The 18,183-nt window shown below is 34.9% G+C and overlaps 2 protein-coding genes across 2 annotated transcripts; both read left to right on the top strand.

Annotated features, from left to right (window-relative positions):
- Window positions 1–10,396: 10,396 nt before the first annotated feature.
- On the top strand, window positions 10,397–12,455 carry LOC132184623 (anthocyanidin 3-O-glucosyltransferase 5-like). The gene has a single exon (XM_059598320.2). It carries the CDS (start codon window positions 10,526–10,528, stop codon window positions 11,960–11,962), a length of 1,437 nt encoding a protein of 478 aa, XP_059454303.2. The 5' UTR covers window positions 10,397–10,525; the 3' UTR covers window positions 11,963–12,455.
- A 1,449-nt stretch (window positions 12,456–13,904) lies between these two features.
- Window positions 13,905–16,490, top strand: PEX11A (peroxin 11A). The gene is made up of 2 exons (XM_059597878.2): window positions 13,905–14,876; window positions 16,178–16,490. Exon 1 carries the CDS (start codon window positions 14,077–14,079, stop codon window positions 14,854–14,856), a length of 780 nt encoding a protein of 259 aa, XP_059453861.2. The 5' UTR covers window positions 13,905–14,076; the 3' UTR covers window positions 14,857–14,876; window positions 16,178–16,490.
- The last annotated feature ends 1,693 nt before the right edge of the window (window positions 16,491–18,183 follow it).

Here is an 18,183-nt window from a genome sequence, read left to right as displayed (position 1 = left end):
TAGGAACCAGGCTTATGTTGGTTGTACGGTTGTACCCAGGCCCAACCTGAAATTGAGATAGACTTACAACCTATGAGATTAAAACACTGATAGGTGAGTGGAGCAGCAAAAAGAGAAAGGGTTGTCATCGGGTCAGTGTCGATAGAGTGTTCCGCTGTAGACGTTGGCCACAAAAGCATGGTAGTATTTTACGATCCTAGTGTCTCATATGGGTAAAGTCTAATATTAACCATGTGCATATAAACTCTTGGACACCCTTCCCTTGCAAGCCGGTTTTCAATGGTGAGTTCTACCCAAAATTTGTAACACCTACAATTTTATTTTGTCTTATTGATTGTCACTCTTAATCAGTTATTAATTTTTTTAATTAAAAAAAAAAAAACAAAATGTTGATTGGAGCAAAGTGGGATAAAAATAAAATAAAATTATGGTGTATGTATAAAACTTGTACTATATACCACATTTTTTTTATCGGTTTATTTGAGATTATCAGATCAATATTATAAGAAAAAAAAATGTGGTATATAGTACAAGTTTTATACATACACCATAATTTTATTTTATTTTTATCCCACTTTGCTCCAATCAACATTTTGTTTTTTTTTTTTTAATTAAAAAAATTAATAACTGATTAAGAGTGACAATCAATAAGACAAAATAAAATTGTAGGTGTTACAAATTTTGGGTAGAACTCACCATTGAAAACCGGCTTGCAAGGGAAGGGTGTCCAAGAGTTTATATGCACATGGTTAATATTAGACTTTACCCATATGAGACACTAGGATCGTAAAATACTACCATGCTTTTGTGGCCAACGTCTACAGCGGAACACTATATCGACACTGACCCGATGACAACCCTTTCTCTTTTTGCTGCTCCACTCACCTATCAGTGTTTTAATCTCATAGGTTGTAAGTCCATCTCAATTTCAGGTTGGGCCTGGGTACAACCATACAACCAACATAAGCCTGGTTCCTAGATATTTCCTTCTTTTTTTTTTATCCCAAAAATGTCATAGAATAACTAATTTGTCTTACTTTTCTTGAAACATTTGTAGCCATCAAATATATTTTTAACAAATCTTTTCCTCTAAAATTGATAAGAAGAATTTCCTCTAAATGACTATTAAACTTGCATGTATCTAAAATGTACTTGATTTTCAAGTGTATTTTTGTCACGTGAAAATCACATGTATTTTGAAAACATGCCAGTTTTATAAAGTGAATTGAAATAAATTCTAAGTAAGACCTTAAGATTTTCATTAATAAATGATGATGAAACAACTTGCTCAGTAAATACAATATCTAGAATAAATATACATCATCCTGCAAGGTGAAGCTGTGTACAAGTTTTCAAGAGGAAGATCACTAATCGACGAGGCATGGCAATATGATTGCGGATTCATTGGTTATTTTGAACAGTATTTAACAATGATATGTGGTGCATATAATAATAGAAGCAAATATGGCAGCACATTTACTAACCAAGGCGGCACTCCAAACTTCTGCAGAATATATTAATCTGCAATAACGTGAAATAAAAGTGTGATATACGACATTTTTAATTGAATTTTGCACTGCAAATTGTTCATCTGCAGTGTGAATGCTAACTTTGGAAGAAATGGACCACTTTGACGGCTAGACCATGACTTGGTTTGTCCAATTCTGGATCGGTTCGGTACAATTAAGTTATTAACTGTCTTGTCTTGTACTTAAATTTGTTTGAAAGAATCTTATTCCTTTGAATTGTTTATAAGGAAACAAAAACATCATTTGGAAGAAATGGACCATTTTGATGGCTAGAACACGACATGGTTTGTTGGATAAGGACTTGGATCGGGTGCAATTACCCTCCTAATTTTCGTTTGATTAACAGTACTTTGTTGAACACATAATATATTTGAATTTCATTAGCACACATGGGGGAGCAAAAGAGCAACAACCATATAAAAATTAACGGACAAACTTTTCCGTTCAGAGAAAATTTCTCACTTTACAGTTTATTAAATTGATATATATATATATATTTATTTATTTATTTTTTAAAATCTCTATATTACTTGAAATAAATCTGCACAAACTCACTACATGAAGAATAATTTCTACTGCAAGAAAAATAATTGCATCATTGATCAGAAAACTTAAGCAAGCCACATAGCAAGTATCTAGAGGCCATATTCAAGAACATCTCATGATAAAATGGAGTACTATCTCAAAAGATGAAAGAAAAAAAATGACGCTTAGATATGTTATCTCTCTAAGTACACTATTTTCATCCAATTATTTCGTCAAACGTTTATGAAAACTAGCGGATTTTTAGTTACCATTTTTTCTGTTGTATAGGTAATTCGTTGTTGGTCCGACCATAAAAAAATAAATAAAAAGAAAAAAAACAAAATTCCCTTTCTCTGCTACTAAAGTCAGTGAAGTTGATAAATCATAAAATGGTAGGGTTATAATGGAGTGGAATGGTACTGTAGTAATAAAAAATGATTGATATTATGGAAAAAGTAAGAATATTGAAATTAATTTTAAAAATAATTTTTTAAATTTTTAGGTCCGGTCCAGCCCAGTCCTTTCCCAACACACAGACAAATGGGTCCCCAGTGCAGCAATTATTGTCTCAATGCATGCAAATGCTGAATTCGTCAAATCATTCTCCCTTTTTTATTTCATTTCTTGGAATCTTTTTGTCTAATTTATATATGATCATCCCCAGACTCTTTCATTTCATGGAAGTTTGACGTATGCCTTGACGTCTTGTTTACCTTGTCAAAAGTTCTTTTTATTTTTTTTCAAATTAAGTGAGGTTTTGATGTAAATATTAACTTATTCTAAAAATTTAAATATATTAGTTTGGATTTTATTATATTATCTGTTAGATTAATCACAAGCAATTTCGCCACCTCCAACCCATAAAAACTAAAAATTGCAAGAATCTCACCTTGCTCGAAAAAATAAACCAAACCAGAAGGCGTTAGTGATTTTGGTGAGATGATTCAATGTTTTCATATATCTAGATATTTTATTTGGTGTTTTTAGCTTACTTGTCAATATTTTATTAGAGACTGTAAAACAAGATAACATCCTGATAGTAAGAATTCTCATATTATAAAAACTATACTAACAATGACAACATGTTAATGTTAATTAGTATTAACTAGTATAGTACTATTACCATATATTCATATAATTATTTAATTAAAATTAATATGTTAGATTGTCGGTGTATACTATAAAGTTGATTGATATTAAAGTTTGTCTTCAGTCTTGATCGTGTTTATGAAATAATTTTCTATGGTCTGTTTTGGCAATGGCCAAAAATTGGTCTAATACTATTCTAAAAAATCAAATTTTAATATTTTTATTTTTTATATCACATCAATTATTTTTTATTAATATTTAAATAAAAAATACTAAAAAAATAAAATATTTTTATTTTATATATATATATATATATATATATTTTCACATCAATTATTTTCTACTAAAAGGAAGCCCCAAGGCCATCACAGAAGATTGTGTTGACCAGGGACGGGCAGATTCTGTCTGGGGTATCAGGTTCACAATGCCACTCAACACCTGCTTGTCTCGCAATGGACATTGTACGTAATTTTTGAGTTTGAAGTAATTGATGTAATATAAAGTAAACATTTATGTACGTGGCTAACATTTCTGTCAATAATTGATCAACGACATCGAAATCGAAGCGGTGAAATGAAGGTCAGTTGGCTGGTCACCAATGTCGTCTTCATCGATAAATATTTCTGTTCTATCTGTCACGCTGTCAGCTATAATTGAGAACTCTTGCTGTACTTGTATCTCATTCACGAGACATCGACGAGAGGTGAATACACAAATGAAAGCTTTTGAGAAATGATTATTATAAGCATTAAATGATCTCAAATCATTAATTTGTTCTTGAGCGATTAAGATTATAACTTTTAAGCATTATTCAAGATAACAATTATGTGATATAAATTTGTTGCAAATTGAATGGTAGGAATTTCTGGACAAGAGAATATGAATATGAGAATCTTTCATAAGACGAATGGGGTGCGTATTCTTCATGAACAAGTAGAACAGGCATCAGGTTCTGGAACAAGTTCTAATGAATTATATGAATATATAATTTAATTTTGGTGGGTAAAACTAAAAATATATAATAAATTAATTTTAGATGATAAACATGAGAGTATTTTAACATTTTAGAGGAAAGTTTTATGCAAGTTGTCGTGTTACTCTCTCCCTCTATTTTTGTCGTACTTAAAAAAAGAAAAAAAGAAAAAAAGCAAGAAAGATATTATTGCTCCTCCAATGATTTTTCGTTACTTTTATTGATGTGGATGACAATTTTTCAAGCAGATGTCCAAAAAATTTGCAGATGTCCAACAAATGATAGGATAATAGCTACGGGTAGTGTGTCGGTGAGAATAGTTTTGATGTCTAAATCGATAATTGATTTAGAGGGAGAAAGTAATAAGCAATGAGAGCTTGTGTGAGAGAATTTCTTATAACCAAATAATGAATTGGATCTTTCTTTTTATCGGCATTGGGTAGCAATTGTTTTCCCATAATAGTCGGCCTTATGTTCCCGATGATCTACATGTTTAGACATCAGAGTTATTTCCCGCCGACATACCACTAGCAACTTTTATCTTATTATTTGTTATTCCTCGTAGACTCTTCAAACATTGTGCCAAGTCACTGCTCGAAAAACTGTGTAATCAAGTATCAACAATTGAGTTTCACTTTTATTGTGTGTCATTATTATTTTGTTGTCTTTAGAATATTTTTCTGTTATTCCGTATTTTATTTTCATGCAAGATTGTTCGCGTAATATGCTGGCTAAAAAATATTATAATAATTTTATTACTATTTAAATAAAAAAATAACTTTCAAAATAAATTTATTTTGTATTTTTCTATTTTTTCATACTAAACATTATTTTTACATATCAATTAATTTTTGTTACAGTAACATGTCACTAAACAACAACAACCAATGCCCGACGCATCGTATATATATACGAGGTGTTTGTTAAACCCCCTCACATTCCCCCACATCCATCCCACTATTCACTTCCATTTTTTCTCAAAAAAACATTCTTACTATTATATCAAATCATTCACTTTTTATATATTACATCATTTACTTTTTATTATTTTTAAATAAAAAAATCACTACAAAACGAAATTTTTTACTTTTCAATACCATTTTTTCATTTTCCTATATCAATTATTATTATTATTATTATTTTTCTTCTTTTTATTCATAAACAGTTCCGTGTAGTTTAACAAACACAGCCTACAACAAAAGCAAACAAAATATATTTTTGTGTGTACGGAAGATATTATTGATCCTCCACTGATTTGACATTATTTTCATGGAGTTTCACTTTCTTATTTTCTTTTTTATCCGAGTAGAATCTTCTCTATTTTTTTTTTTTTCTTTTGAAAAAAAAATTTTCTCTATTTTAAATAAAATTGATAGTACCTATTAACTAATGTAAAATAAATAGTAATATTGTAAATTTTATCCTTCAACTTTAGTGTTTAGATAATATTACGGTTATTACATCTCATTTTACACTAAGGCTTCGTTTGGTTCACAGATTGTATAGTCCATTGAAAAATGATTAACTACCACTGGGAATAAAAAAGTGTGAAATAGATTAGCTATTTTTATTCATTTGTTTGGTTGTAACTATGTAATAGACTAGCTAATCATATTCCTTCGTTTGGTACAATGCAATATGTTGGTGAATGAAATCGTAATACAAATACCATTATAATACAAATACAATTTATATTATTAAGGACTTTTTTTTTAAAAAAAAAAAAAAAAAACATAAACAACTATATAGAATCAAACTCAATCTTGACTTTTAATGTCAATCAAACTCAATCAAGAAAAATAAACATATAGAAATTATAAAAAAAAAAAAAAAAAAAAAAACAGAGAGACGGAGAAACAGAATCAAAGAGAAACGTTACAGAGAATCAAAAGAAATTTAAAAAAAAAACAGAATTTTTTTTTTTAAAAAAAAAAATGACAAACGGTTAAAAAAAAAAAAAAGACATATGGAGAAACAAAATCAAGAAAAATAAACGGCATAGAAATTTTATTTATTTATTTATTTTAAACTTGTGAAACAAATCAAAGGAAATTAAAAAAAAATGAATAAAAAAAACTGAGAGAGAACGAAAAAAAAAAACAGAGAGATGGAGAAATTGAAACAAGAAAAATAAACAGTACACTAATTAAATTTTTTTTTTTAAAAAAAAAAAAAAGAAAAAGAAGAGAGAGGCGAAGAAACAGAATCAAAGAAACGTTGTAGAAAATCAAAAGAAATCAAAAAAACTGAGAGAGAACGAAGAAAAAAGAAAACAGAGAGACGGAGAAACAGAATCAAAGAAACGTTGCAGAAAATCAAAAGAAATCAAAAAAACTGAGAGAGAACGAAGAAAAAAGAAAACAGAGAGACGAAGAAACAGAATCGAAGAAAGGTTGCAGAGAATCAAAAGAAAAAAAAAAAAAAAAAAAAAAAAAAAAAACTGAGAGAATGAAAAAGAAAAATAAAAAACTGAGAGATAAGAAAAAAAATAATCCAAGAAGCAGAAAGAGAACGAAATAACCAAGAAAAGAGAGATCAAAGAGAAGAGATGGGGAGAGAGATCGAGATCGTGAGAGCCTCATGAGTGTGAGAAGGGTAGGGTTTTTTTGGTAATTTTACACGTTAATTCTAATCCTACAGTAATGGATTAGCTAAGTCTCTCATTTTTTAGTAGCTTAGCTAATCCTGTGTATATGAAATTAGTAGTTCCATATGAATAGACTATTTTCAGGAATAAAGTGTTATCAAATAAAGGATTAGCAATACCTAATGTTAGCTAGTCCAATCCAAAGGTCTAATCTGCAAACCAAACGAGACCTAAATGAATTAAATGAATTCTAAGTTTCGTTTAATTGATAGTATTTTTTTTTTCCTTTTATTGTATGCACGTGTCATTGTTTCGTTTTGTCTTTATGGTACTTTCATGCTAGTCCGTGTTTTTGTAATACGTCGGCTAGAAATTATTATAATAATTTATCTATTTAAAGGTTGTTATATTAAGAATAAAATGAGAGAAAAATTAATCATAAACCTTCTGTTTGAAACGCTCTAAATGCGTCCAGAAAGGCTATAGTGATTTACTGCCAGCTGAACCTGTCTCTCTATTAATGAAAGGGGTTCCACAGAAGTACATAGGAACAGGCTGGTGTGAGACAGAAGAGAACCCGTGCCTCTGAACGGCCACGACGCAAGCATTATGTTCCTTTGTCGTTACTCGTTGCATTCGAAGCATGTGTCGTGACAATTTCAACACCACCATCACACAAACGCTGTAACACGTACGACACCAATAAAGGCAAAAAGAGAGAAATTGAAAAAGAACAGTGTCAGATGCGTTTTTGGGTCCAAATATTTGCGATTCAGCGATTTTTCTTCATGGACGAGCTGTGAGATGAATTCTTGCGATAGAGATAAGATTATGATTAGATAGGACAATTCAATTTATTAGGTTTAGATTATTTGAATTTGAATTAGAATTTTAGGTGTTATCTACTTGTATTTCTATAAAAAGACCGTTTGATTATTAATGAGAATTAATAAATAATTTAGTCAAATTGTAGTTTTTTTTTTTATCTTGAGTGGAATATTGTGGTGTTTTTCTACTCTAAGTGAAGAGTTGTCTCTCTTACCTGAAAGGAGATCTTAAATCACATCTTATGTCATTATCCAACTTTAAATACCTATCAACTTGCACTGCAATAGAGTTATGCAAAAACAATAACATGGTCAGAGGTTATTGGTTGGGGTGGAAATGATAATTTACCTATAACATTCATGAATCAGCGAGAGAAAGAGAGGAGCCTCCAAGAGAGAGACGTGGGATGGAAAGGTCTTTTGGGTCCTGTGAAGGGCTTGCTGGCTGCAAGACAGCAAGAGAGAGGCGTGAGTGGAGTATTTTTTGTGTGTGAGACATGCTTCTCTTTCAGCCCTTTTGAGAAGGGTTCGGCGGGAGAGAAAGAGGAAAACCCTTAGACAAGGTCCCTCCTCGTTTTATTACTGACGTGTGATATGGTGAGTGAGCGTGGAGATATGGTAAATTATTGTAAGTAGGGCTGTTAAGTGAGCGAAGCGTCTCGCGAGTAAGCTCGGGCTCGACTCGCATAAGCTCGGCTCGAATATTAAATGAAACACTTCATGAACATAAATTCGGGCTCGAATATTAAACGAAGCAAGCTCGGCTCGACTCGGCTAAGCTTGTGAACAGCTCGTATAAGCTCGAGTGTGTGTATATATATATATATACACTAAGTAATAGATAATTAATTATAAATCTCATAATTATTAAAATCTTAAAATTGCATTTATATTTAAGCGTTAGAGAATGAAAAATTCTAAACCCTTCGTGATGAAAAAGAGAGAGAGCAATCATTAAAAAGACCTCGATTCAATTAGAGCAGATCCAAACGAAAGGAAGATGAATCAAGCAGAAACTATTGACAGGAGATTGCGAAAGGCATAAACTATTGATGAATCAAACAGACCCAAACACTATCACTACATGTCTGGTGAGTGAGAGTGAGAGAGTGGGAAATGGGAGTTCAGGTGGAAGATCCGTTGTGACTGGTGAGGGGGATTGAGAGAGAGACGTTACAAAAATATTTTTTTTGTAGGGGGCGTTATCCCAATGCAGTTTGAATGCAACTTGTTAACTTGTCCCACATTGTTAAGAAAACATCAATCTCCAAGTTTGTTTATCTATAAAAGGAATTAAATTATGCATATCCTCTCTCTTTGAAACCAAATGCCTTACTGTATTGACTCAGGCTCCATACTCGACTAATCAGACTAAGCAAATACTCATATGCAAACTAACTTCTTAAGCCGTTTAAGAGTACTTGAAATTAAAAAAAAAAAAAAATTAAAACAAAAACATTAAATATAAGAGCCAGCTCGCGAGCTGGCTCGGCTCGACTTATTTTTAGCTCGAGCTCGATTTTTTTGGCTCGCCCTTGAGCTCGACTCGAGCTCGAACTCGAGTAAAATTTAAACGAGCCAAGCTTGAACAAGGGAAGCTCGCTCAAGCTCGCCTCGTTTACACCCCTAATTGTAAGTGAGTGAGGCTCTTGGGAAGATATTTGCTCCCCAACAAATAGCATGCGGGATTCTTATATACTTTCTTTAAATTTATTTTGTAAATACCAAAGTTAAAACGCTATATAAAATACAATGATAATATTAATATGGGCTTGTAAAATGCTTTGACAATATAATAAAAAAAAACTGTTATACTGATTCAAAGATTTACTTCTCCAATTATTACTTCCAACCATCCACCTATAATTGCAGGCTCCATCAAGATCGTACCATAATCTTTTAGATGTGACAGTCTTAATTAATAGACTAAATAGAAAATGCATATATCAATTAAGATTATAAGGGGGTGAATAACAAAAAAAAAGAAAAAAGAAAAAAGAAAAAAAGAAAATAGAAAAGAAAAGAAAAGAAAAAAAGATTGCAGTGTGGTGAGAGTGGTAAGACCACTTGCGGAATTCTTATTTTCTTAAAGAAAAAGGTTATCAACTGTGCAGGATTTTTAATTATTTTGTTAGGAATAAAGTTTTCTACGAATAATAATAATAATAATAACAACAAGGAAATCTTGTCCTTTAGAAGATGTCCCTGTGTATTATCAACTGTGCAGGATTTTTAATTATTTTGTTAGGAATAAAGTTTTCTACGAATAATAATAATAATAATAATAACAAGGAAATCTTGTCCTTTAGAAGATGTCCCTGTGTATTATCAACCGTGCAGGATTTTTAATTATTTTGTTAGGAATAAAGTTTTCTTCGAAAAATAATAATAATAGGGTTAAATACTAAATATCCCTCTTGTGGTTTCATAATTTTATTTTTTTTTCCCTAGGGTTTGATTTTTATAACAGGAGGTCTCTGTGGTTTTGATAATAGACCAAATTAGTCATCGGTCAGTTGACTTCTATGTGAACCAATCAGATGTTGACACGTGGTACATACTTAATTTTTTTTTTAAAAAATTAAAATATATATATATATATATTTTTTTAAAAAGGAAAAAAAATTGGGGGTGGCTCCTTGGGTGCCCACCCCCAGTGGGTACTGGGGGTGGCCTGGCCCCAATTTTTTTTTTTCGTTAAGTCAACTGATGAAGGACTAATTTGGTCTATTATCAAAATTACAGGGATCTCCTGTAATAAAAATCAAACCCTAAGAAAAATAAAATAAAATTGTGAAACCCATGAGATATTTAGTATTTAACCCTAATAATAATAACAAGGAAATCTTGCCCTTTTAGAAGATGTCCCTGTGTATGTATTTTTGTTCTATAAATAGGTATAGTTTGTTTTAGAAGCCCATGTTCTGCATAGCGCCACCAAATTCTAGCTAGAACTCTCCGAGTCCGACCGATCACATTTCATAAACTAACAACAATGGTGGTAGCAGAGTCTGAAACCATGAAACCACACGTTGCTGTCCTCCCAAGCCCGGGCTTGGGCCACGTCATCCCCCTCTTCGAGCTGGCCAAGGTCCTGGTCGTCCACCACGGCGTCCGCGTCAGCTTTCTCAACATCACCACCGAAGCCTCCGTCGCCCAAAACCAGCTCCTCCACCCACCCACACTGCCTCCAGGCCTCCGAGTGATCGACCTTCCACCTGCTGACATTTCCACCCTCGTCAGCGAACAAACTCTCGTCCTCACCCGGCTATGTATCAACGTAGAGGAGAGCCTCAAGCCGTTAAAGTCGGTTCTCATGGAGCTGGGGAAGCTTCAAGCTCTCGTCATTGACTTGTTCTGTACCCAAGCTTTCCAAATCTGCAATGAGCTTTCCATTCCTGCCTACACCTTCTTCACTCCCTCAACTTCTTTCCTTGCTTTCTCCTTGCATCTTCCTACACTGGACCGTGACGTGGACTGCGAGTTCGTTGACCTTCCCGAGCCGGTTCAGGTCCCGGGTTGCACCCCGATTCGAACCGACGACTTGCTGGACCAGGTTCGGAACCGGAAGATTGACGATTACAAGTGGGCGTTGTTCCACTTCAACCGGCTGCCCATGGCGGCAGGGATTTTCTTGAACTCGTGGGAGGATCTTGAACCGGTCTCGTTTAAGGCAATAAGAGAACACCCTTTCTACCAGAAAATACCCACACCACCGGTTCACCCAATTGGGCCGCTTATCAAACGAGACGCAGCCACGACTGAATCGGACGCCGAGTGTCTAGCGTGGCTAGACGAACAACCTTCGAAATCAGTTATTTTCGTGGCGCTGGGTAGTGGAGGGACTCTGACAGTTGCACAGCTCACCGAGTTGGCTTGGGGGCTAGAAATGAGTCAGCAACGGTTCATGGTGGTGGCGCGTAAGCCAAGCGATGCTAGCTCGTCGGCGACGTTCTTCAATGTGGGTGGAGATGTTAACGATCCCAAGGAATATTTGCCTGAGGGTTTCTTGGAGAGGACGAAAGGGGTGGGGCTGGTGGTGCCGTCTTGGGCCCCGCAGGAACTGGTGCTCCGCCACCCATCAACCGGTGCGTTTTTATCTCACTGCGGCTGGAACTCGACACTTGAGAGCATCACTCACGGCATACCGATGGTCGCGTGGCCGCTTTACGCTGAGCAAAGAATGAACGCGACGATGCTTGTCGAGGAGGTTGGAGTGGCGGTTAAGCCGGTGGTGGAACGAGGAAAAGGAGTCGTCGCAAGGGAGGAGATTGAGAGGGTGGTGAGGATGGCGTTGGAGGGTGAAGAAGGAAAGGTAATGAGGCGTAGGGCTGAAGACCTACAAGTCAAAGCAGAGAAAACGTTGACCTTTGGTGGGTCGTCTTATGAGTCATTTTCTCGTGTGACCAGAGAATGGAAAGCTCATATATAATGGAAGGCTAGTCTAAAATGCTAAGTTTACAAATAAATTTTATAAAATAAAATTTTTATAACATGATGTGATATAATATGATAAGGTTTTTTAAAAGATGAATTTATCTCATTTTTAATTATATTGTATCACATTATGTTGTAATTTTTTTTTTTTTTTTGGTAAAATTTGTTTATAACCTTCCTCTATTATTACTTAAAATATTATGAATGACCGGTTAAAAAAAGATAAAAGAGAAGATTTCGGTGTTCGTCATTCTTAGGAGAGACTCACAATGAATGCCTAAATAAATTTGTTGTGTATTATTGTGAATGTTGAAGGATATGAGAAGAGAGGATGTGTAATGCCTCCGCCGTTAGGGTTAGGCACGTCAACAAATATTCTCAGAAGTGCAAAGCATTATAACTTATAAGGTTAGCGGAGCAAGTACTATAATGTTGTATTAAATGCATGTTAATTTGTATTTTCTAATATAATGTTGTTATTTGAATTAGTAACATTTACTTAATGAGGCGTGCTTATCATCTGATTTAGTTACTTTTTAGTTTGGTTTTTAAGAGTCTTGACATGAATAATATATGATATATCTACTAATATAGTTAAAACTAACATAAAATAATCCTTGAACTCAACCATTGGGAATGTGCTTGATTTTCTTGTTCTACTCTCTTATTAACATGAAAAATCTATGGCATTAAAAGTCCAATTTGAAAACCGAGAGAGAAAATTAAAATCGTACGAAAACGAGTTTTAATCAAGTTCCCCTAAATAAAACATTGGACCATATATAGCGTCTGTCTCTCCTTCGAGACATTTCTAAAGAGCACCTGTCTTTTTCCTTCGTGCTTTTCTTCTACCTTGAAGCCATAATTTTCTCTTGCTCTTTCTGATTGGTGAGGACGTACGTCCTCAATTCTCCATGCACTTTTTTGTCCTCTTTTTCTCTTGTTTTTTTTTTGGTTTGGTCTGCATCTTGGATGCCAACTCTATCTACTGCGTTTCCAATACCTTCTCCACACACGCGCGAACCACCTTTCAATGCTTTCATCTCCCGACCTCTGACCCTTTGTTTGGAGTTCTCCATGTTAACGAGCGTGCACTTCGTGGCTTACTCTCTATATCACTTCTCCGGATCACCATGCCTGGTACCCTTTATTTGTCTATTGGGACTCCAAATTTTGTTGCAGACCATGTTGCCATGTTCTCCATGTCTTCACTGTCGGGCACCCTCTCGTCGGACGTAACAATGGCACTTCGCCAAAGTAGCTCAAATCCAGCCCCTTCCGACAGTTGGCTTTCATTTCAAGCCAAAGTTTGGCTCTCTTTTTGTTTGGTCTTAATTATTTGTGGTATTGCTTAAAACTCAAGCCCACTTCAGCTCACAATTAGCTCTCATTTTAGCTTAAAGTTAACTCTCTTTTTTGGCACATAAATGATCCTCTTTGTATTGTTTTTCCATCTCGAGAAAAAGAAAATAAAAAAAATAAATAAAAAATCAAACTCAAAGTTTCAGAATCTTTCTCGTTAAGTTTGATATTGTATGTTATTTATCTTGTATAAGAGTGATTGTAATCATGTTTAATTGTAATTAAATCAATCAGATTTGATTATTATACTTATCTTTGCCAATTCTCCTATAAATAGGAGCATTTGTATTGTAATATCAATCAAGCAATAAGAGAATAACGTAATCTTTTAAGCTTTATCTCTGTGTATGTAAGTCGTTAACTAAACCACAGACAATTTATTGTCTATTTTATTCCTATTTTATTATTCTTTCTTCAATTCAAGTGTAATCTTCCCACTATGGCTTCTAAGTTCTCCTGAAGCCATAGAATGGACCGTGCCAATTTTTTTTGGCGACCCTTCTCTTGGCTTCTCTTCTCCTTTTGTACTTGCTTTGAACTAATTTTGTGCTTATACAACACAAGTTGGGTTCGGCGGTTATTTCTGATCGCCTGTCACTGATCTTGTGGCACACATAACAATAACATACTGTGCAAAGAAGAAGGAAAAGTCGCTGTAGGTATGTGTCAAACGATGTCGTTATAGGGGGATGCATATCCTAAAAGAAAATTTTGTTCGGTCTAGCTCTCCTGCTCTCTGCAACGATCATGGATTCCAAAGCTTCAACAGTTAAGACTCCTCCTCAAAACCCCAAAACCCCAATTCGGTCACCACCCAAAGGCAGAGACCTCTTGGACCACCTCGAAGCCTACCTCGCAAAGCGAGATGGTGTTGACAAGTTCCTCAAGATTTCCAGGTACGCCACCAAGATCATCCTCGCCTCCTCGGTGCTTCCCGAAACCCTATCCCTAACTGGCCGGCTCAAGAGCTTCGAGTCCAGCGTGGGGCTGAGCCGCAAAGCCTTCCGACTCGGCAAGTTCGTCCAGGACATCAACGCACTCAAGCACTCCCATTTCGGTTCCAAACAAGAGCTCGTGCTCTCCATCGTCGCCTATGGCGGCGAGGGCTTGTATTATTTCGTTGAACAGTTTATCTGGCTTTCCAAATCGGGTCTGATCGATGGCAAACACTCGCGCAATTTGCAAAAGATCAGTGCCTGGGCTGAGTTCATTGGGTACATGGGTAGTGTCTCGTTGAAATTGATAGATTTGAAGGGGATTGCCGAGGACGAAGCGTGCTTGGAGACGAGTATTGAGGTCGCGGTTTCCAGGGGAATTGGGTGTCTGGAAGAAGAGCAGAGGTTGAGGAAATTGAGGGAGAAGAAGCTGATGAAGAAACTCTCGATCGTTCAAGATTTTGCCGATGGGCTAATGGCGTTGGCTGATATTCGCGAAGGGAAGGGCCGGCTTTCGGCGCCGCTTTTGGTTTCGTGTGCGGGGCTTTTATCGGCGCTGATTAGCGCTCATAAGAATTGGGTGTCTTGCTGAGTTTTGTGGCCTTTTACAAGGTATGATTGCTGGGCACTTGTGGGTTTTTGTTACAATTATTCTCCAAGTTATATATTTCAGGAGTGATAATGCAGCGTAGCTGCAAATTGGGCGAGGGGACAGAGATAACTCTGCGGAGATACCATGTGAACACCATGAAGGTTCATCACTTCATCGGTTCTCTTGTTTTCATATTTCTTCGAACAAATAAGCCCATACAGGGATAGACTGATAGTGGATCAGAATATGATTCTTTTACAATAATTTATTAAAAAGGTCCGGTTAGAAATGTGCAGAAGTTTAGATTAGCGTTGTCTTTGATATCTCCTTTATTTTAGCTAAGGAAGTTAAATGGTTTTTGTGCTGGATACCTTTGGTACTGAAATTCATGTCTTTTCCCCTCATCACATGGCATATGAAGTATTGTTTTTGGATATTATTTTTGACCCAAAATTCTGCTGAATCTAGGGATCATAGTTCGGCTGGACTGAGTAAATATGACAATTAAGGTCGGTGGGCTCCTACATATTTGTGCTGACTCCTAGAAATTCTGTCCTGGTGATTCTGACACTAGCATCCTTGACTTCTAATTCCATGGTGGATACTATAAGATTATGCAAAAACAGAGTACGAACTAGAATGAACAACTGGAAAAAAGAGAAGGAGACTTTCTCTGTATTACATTGAATGAACTAGATGTTTTAAGAATGGTGTTCGGGTGCAATGAAGCTGCCCATTGCATTGCACACCCAAGTCCCGCCATCTTAGAGCAGTTGTCTAGGCCACACCCTATTCGGGCAGGTGCTTGGGCTCTACCTGCTCGGGTACCTACCCGAGCTGGTGGGGTTTAGGGGTTTGGTTACTATCGTACATCAGGCTACCCTTTTTGCACGGGATGTGGATCCATGTTTTAATGCTTAGCTACTGATCTCATACGCATAGCAGTGAATGATGTTCTATGATATTTAGATAGTCGTTATTACTCACCATTGACAATATGTGATGTCTCTGGGAACTCGTGTCCCTAGGCCTTGGCTTGTGTGGTGAAAGGGTGGGATATCCGGTGGGGGTTATAGGTTGAAGTTTTGCTAATGGAGAACCCAAAAATCTTCTGAAAAACTCAAGATGGGGATCAAAATCCATCTTTGGTACTTGATATGCTTTGATATAAATAACTTATTTTTGTGCTTATGCAGATTAACTCTCCTATATTCTGTTTCATATAAATAAAACCTCACTGTCATGTTTCATCACTCTTATGAGTCCATTGTACAAGAAGTGATGAGTGATGTTGTCTCTCACTGGCTTTCCCTTCGAGTAGGTTAGCTTCTTCTGTCAATGCCTGCAGCTTATGAGGACATCTGGACCAACCTCTTCTTCTGCTTCAGGCCTAGAAGAAGAAACCTCTCCTTCTGCAGCTAATGAGCGTTCCCATATTTATTTTGAAGTGCAGGGGCGCATGTGTGCGCGCATGCTATTTTCTTTTCTTCTCTATTATTTTCCCTGCCTTTTGGTTTCAATATCCATGCCAACAAGCTACAAAGAGATTTGTGGTATTTTCCCTGCTACTTTTAAAGAAATTAGGGTAATCTTTCAAGACAAAGTTTTTTCGCTAAATTGGGGTGGAGGATAGGAAATTTTTACAATCCAATCTATTAAATTGATATACATGTTATTAAAACTTGTGATTCTTACATGCATTTTTAAATGATCTATTAAAAATGCATGTGAGAGTTACATACTTTAAAGATAAATGTTAGTTCAATGGGTTGAAGAAGTTTTCTCTAACCCAATTTAGAGAAAAACTTCGGCCAATCTTCTTTAGGCTTTATACCATGAAGTGTATCTCTATAAAGTATTGGTCATGATGACGGCAAGTTATATTAAGTTGGAAAAATAAAATAAAATTGAAAGTGCTAATAGTGATGTCTCTCTCTATGAACTCATTTTGGTGCTCTTTGTTTCTAGAAATTTATACAAATTATAAAGTAAAATAATGCTACTTTGCAAGAAGTGAAGACTTTTTCCCGTTAAGTAATAAGAGCAGAATTTTGTGAGATTTGGGAGGTCAAACCTAGGATTGTTGAAAATGATTTTGGTGTAGATGAGAGTGGAGGAGCTCCCACGCACGGGCTTGCCATGGATGCAAGGGAATGTAGGTTGGGGCTAGCTTTCGGCGGCACCTACCTCTACGTTATCAGGGTTGTTCAATTTATTAATCCACCGTTAAATAATTTTTAGGTTGTTAGCTTAATTGTTAATACTAGTGGATTGACACGTCAACTTAGTATTAACACGTCAACTTGAAAATTCACATTATATATATATATATATATATATTTTTTGACATGGCCACACAAGAGAGAGGAGAAGGATTCGAACTAGTGACCTTCACTTCATTAAGTGTAGTCTGAGTCGATTGAGCTATCTCTTGAGAACAAATTCACATTATATTATCATGAGTTATTAAACAATTAAATTTGATTAACTAATGTAATAGTGCCCCTCAACTACCATTGGTCTAATATATAGGGAGTGGCTCAATGGCCTTCCATTTTTATTATTATTATTATGGTTATTAATATTATTATGATATTAATGAAATTTGTATGTATAAGTCGCAGATTAATTTTTGAAACTTAGAAGTCCATTTAATTTGGCATTAAAAAAAAAAAAGAAAAAAAAAAGGGAAATCTTTACTTTCTTAACTTCGCATTTAGAGAAATTTTTTTCAAATTTCAAAAACTCTCAATTTAACCCCCTCAACGTTCAATTTGATTCAATTGACCCTTATATGCGAGATTTAACTGTTAACCTCTAACGGAAATGACTAAAAATACCAAACTATCCTTTTATTTTTTTATTTTTTGTAATTTTTAATTTGAAATTAAGGATAAATTTGTAATTTTATAAAAGTCATGAGTATAAAGGTCATTTTATTACTTTTATCATTTAAAATCTGACCGAGAGTACATTGAATCAATTTGAAAGTTTTTGAAATTTGAAAGGTTCAGGGTCTTTAATGTTTTTTTTTTTTTTTTTTTAATAAAAAAAGGAGAAACTTCACTTTAACTCCTTGAACTTCCACTCGATTTTACAAACCTCTCATGAACTTTCAAATCACTCATTTTGGACCCCTAAACTTTCAATTACTCTCGATGTGAACTACTCCGTTAGATTTTAAATATTACATGACGTTTATATCTCTGACTTTTATATAAAATTCAAACTTTCAAAACGTTTTTTATTTTAAAAAAAATGAAAATCAAGGACATTTTGGTCTTTTTTTTGTAATTTTAAAGGCTAAAATTAACGGAAGGGTTTTAA

Source organism: Corylus avellana, chromosome 7, assembly GCF_965113065.1.
Source record: "Corylus avellana chromosome 7, dhCorAvel1.hap1.2, whole genome shotgun sequence".
NCBI lineage: Eukaryota > Viridiplantae > Streptophyta > Magnoliopsida > Fagales > Betulaceae > Corylus > Corylus avellana.
This window is presented reverse-complemented; position numbering and strand designations above follow the sequence as displayed.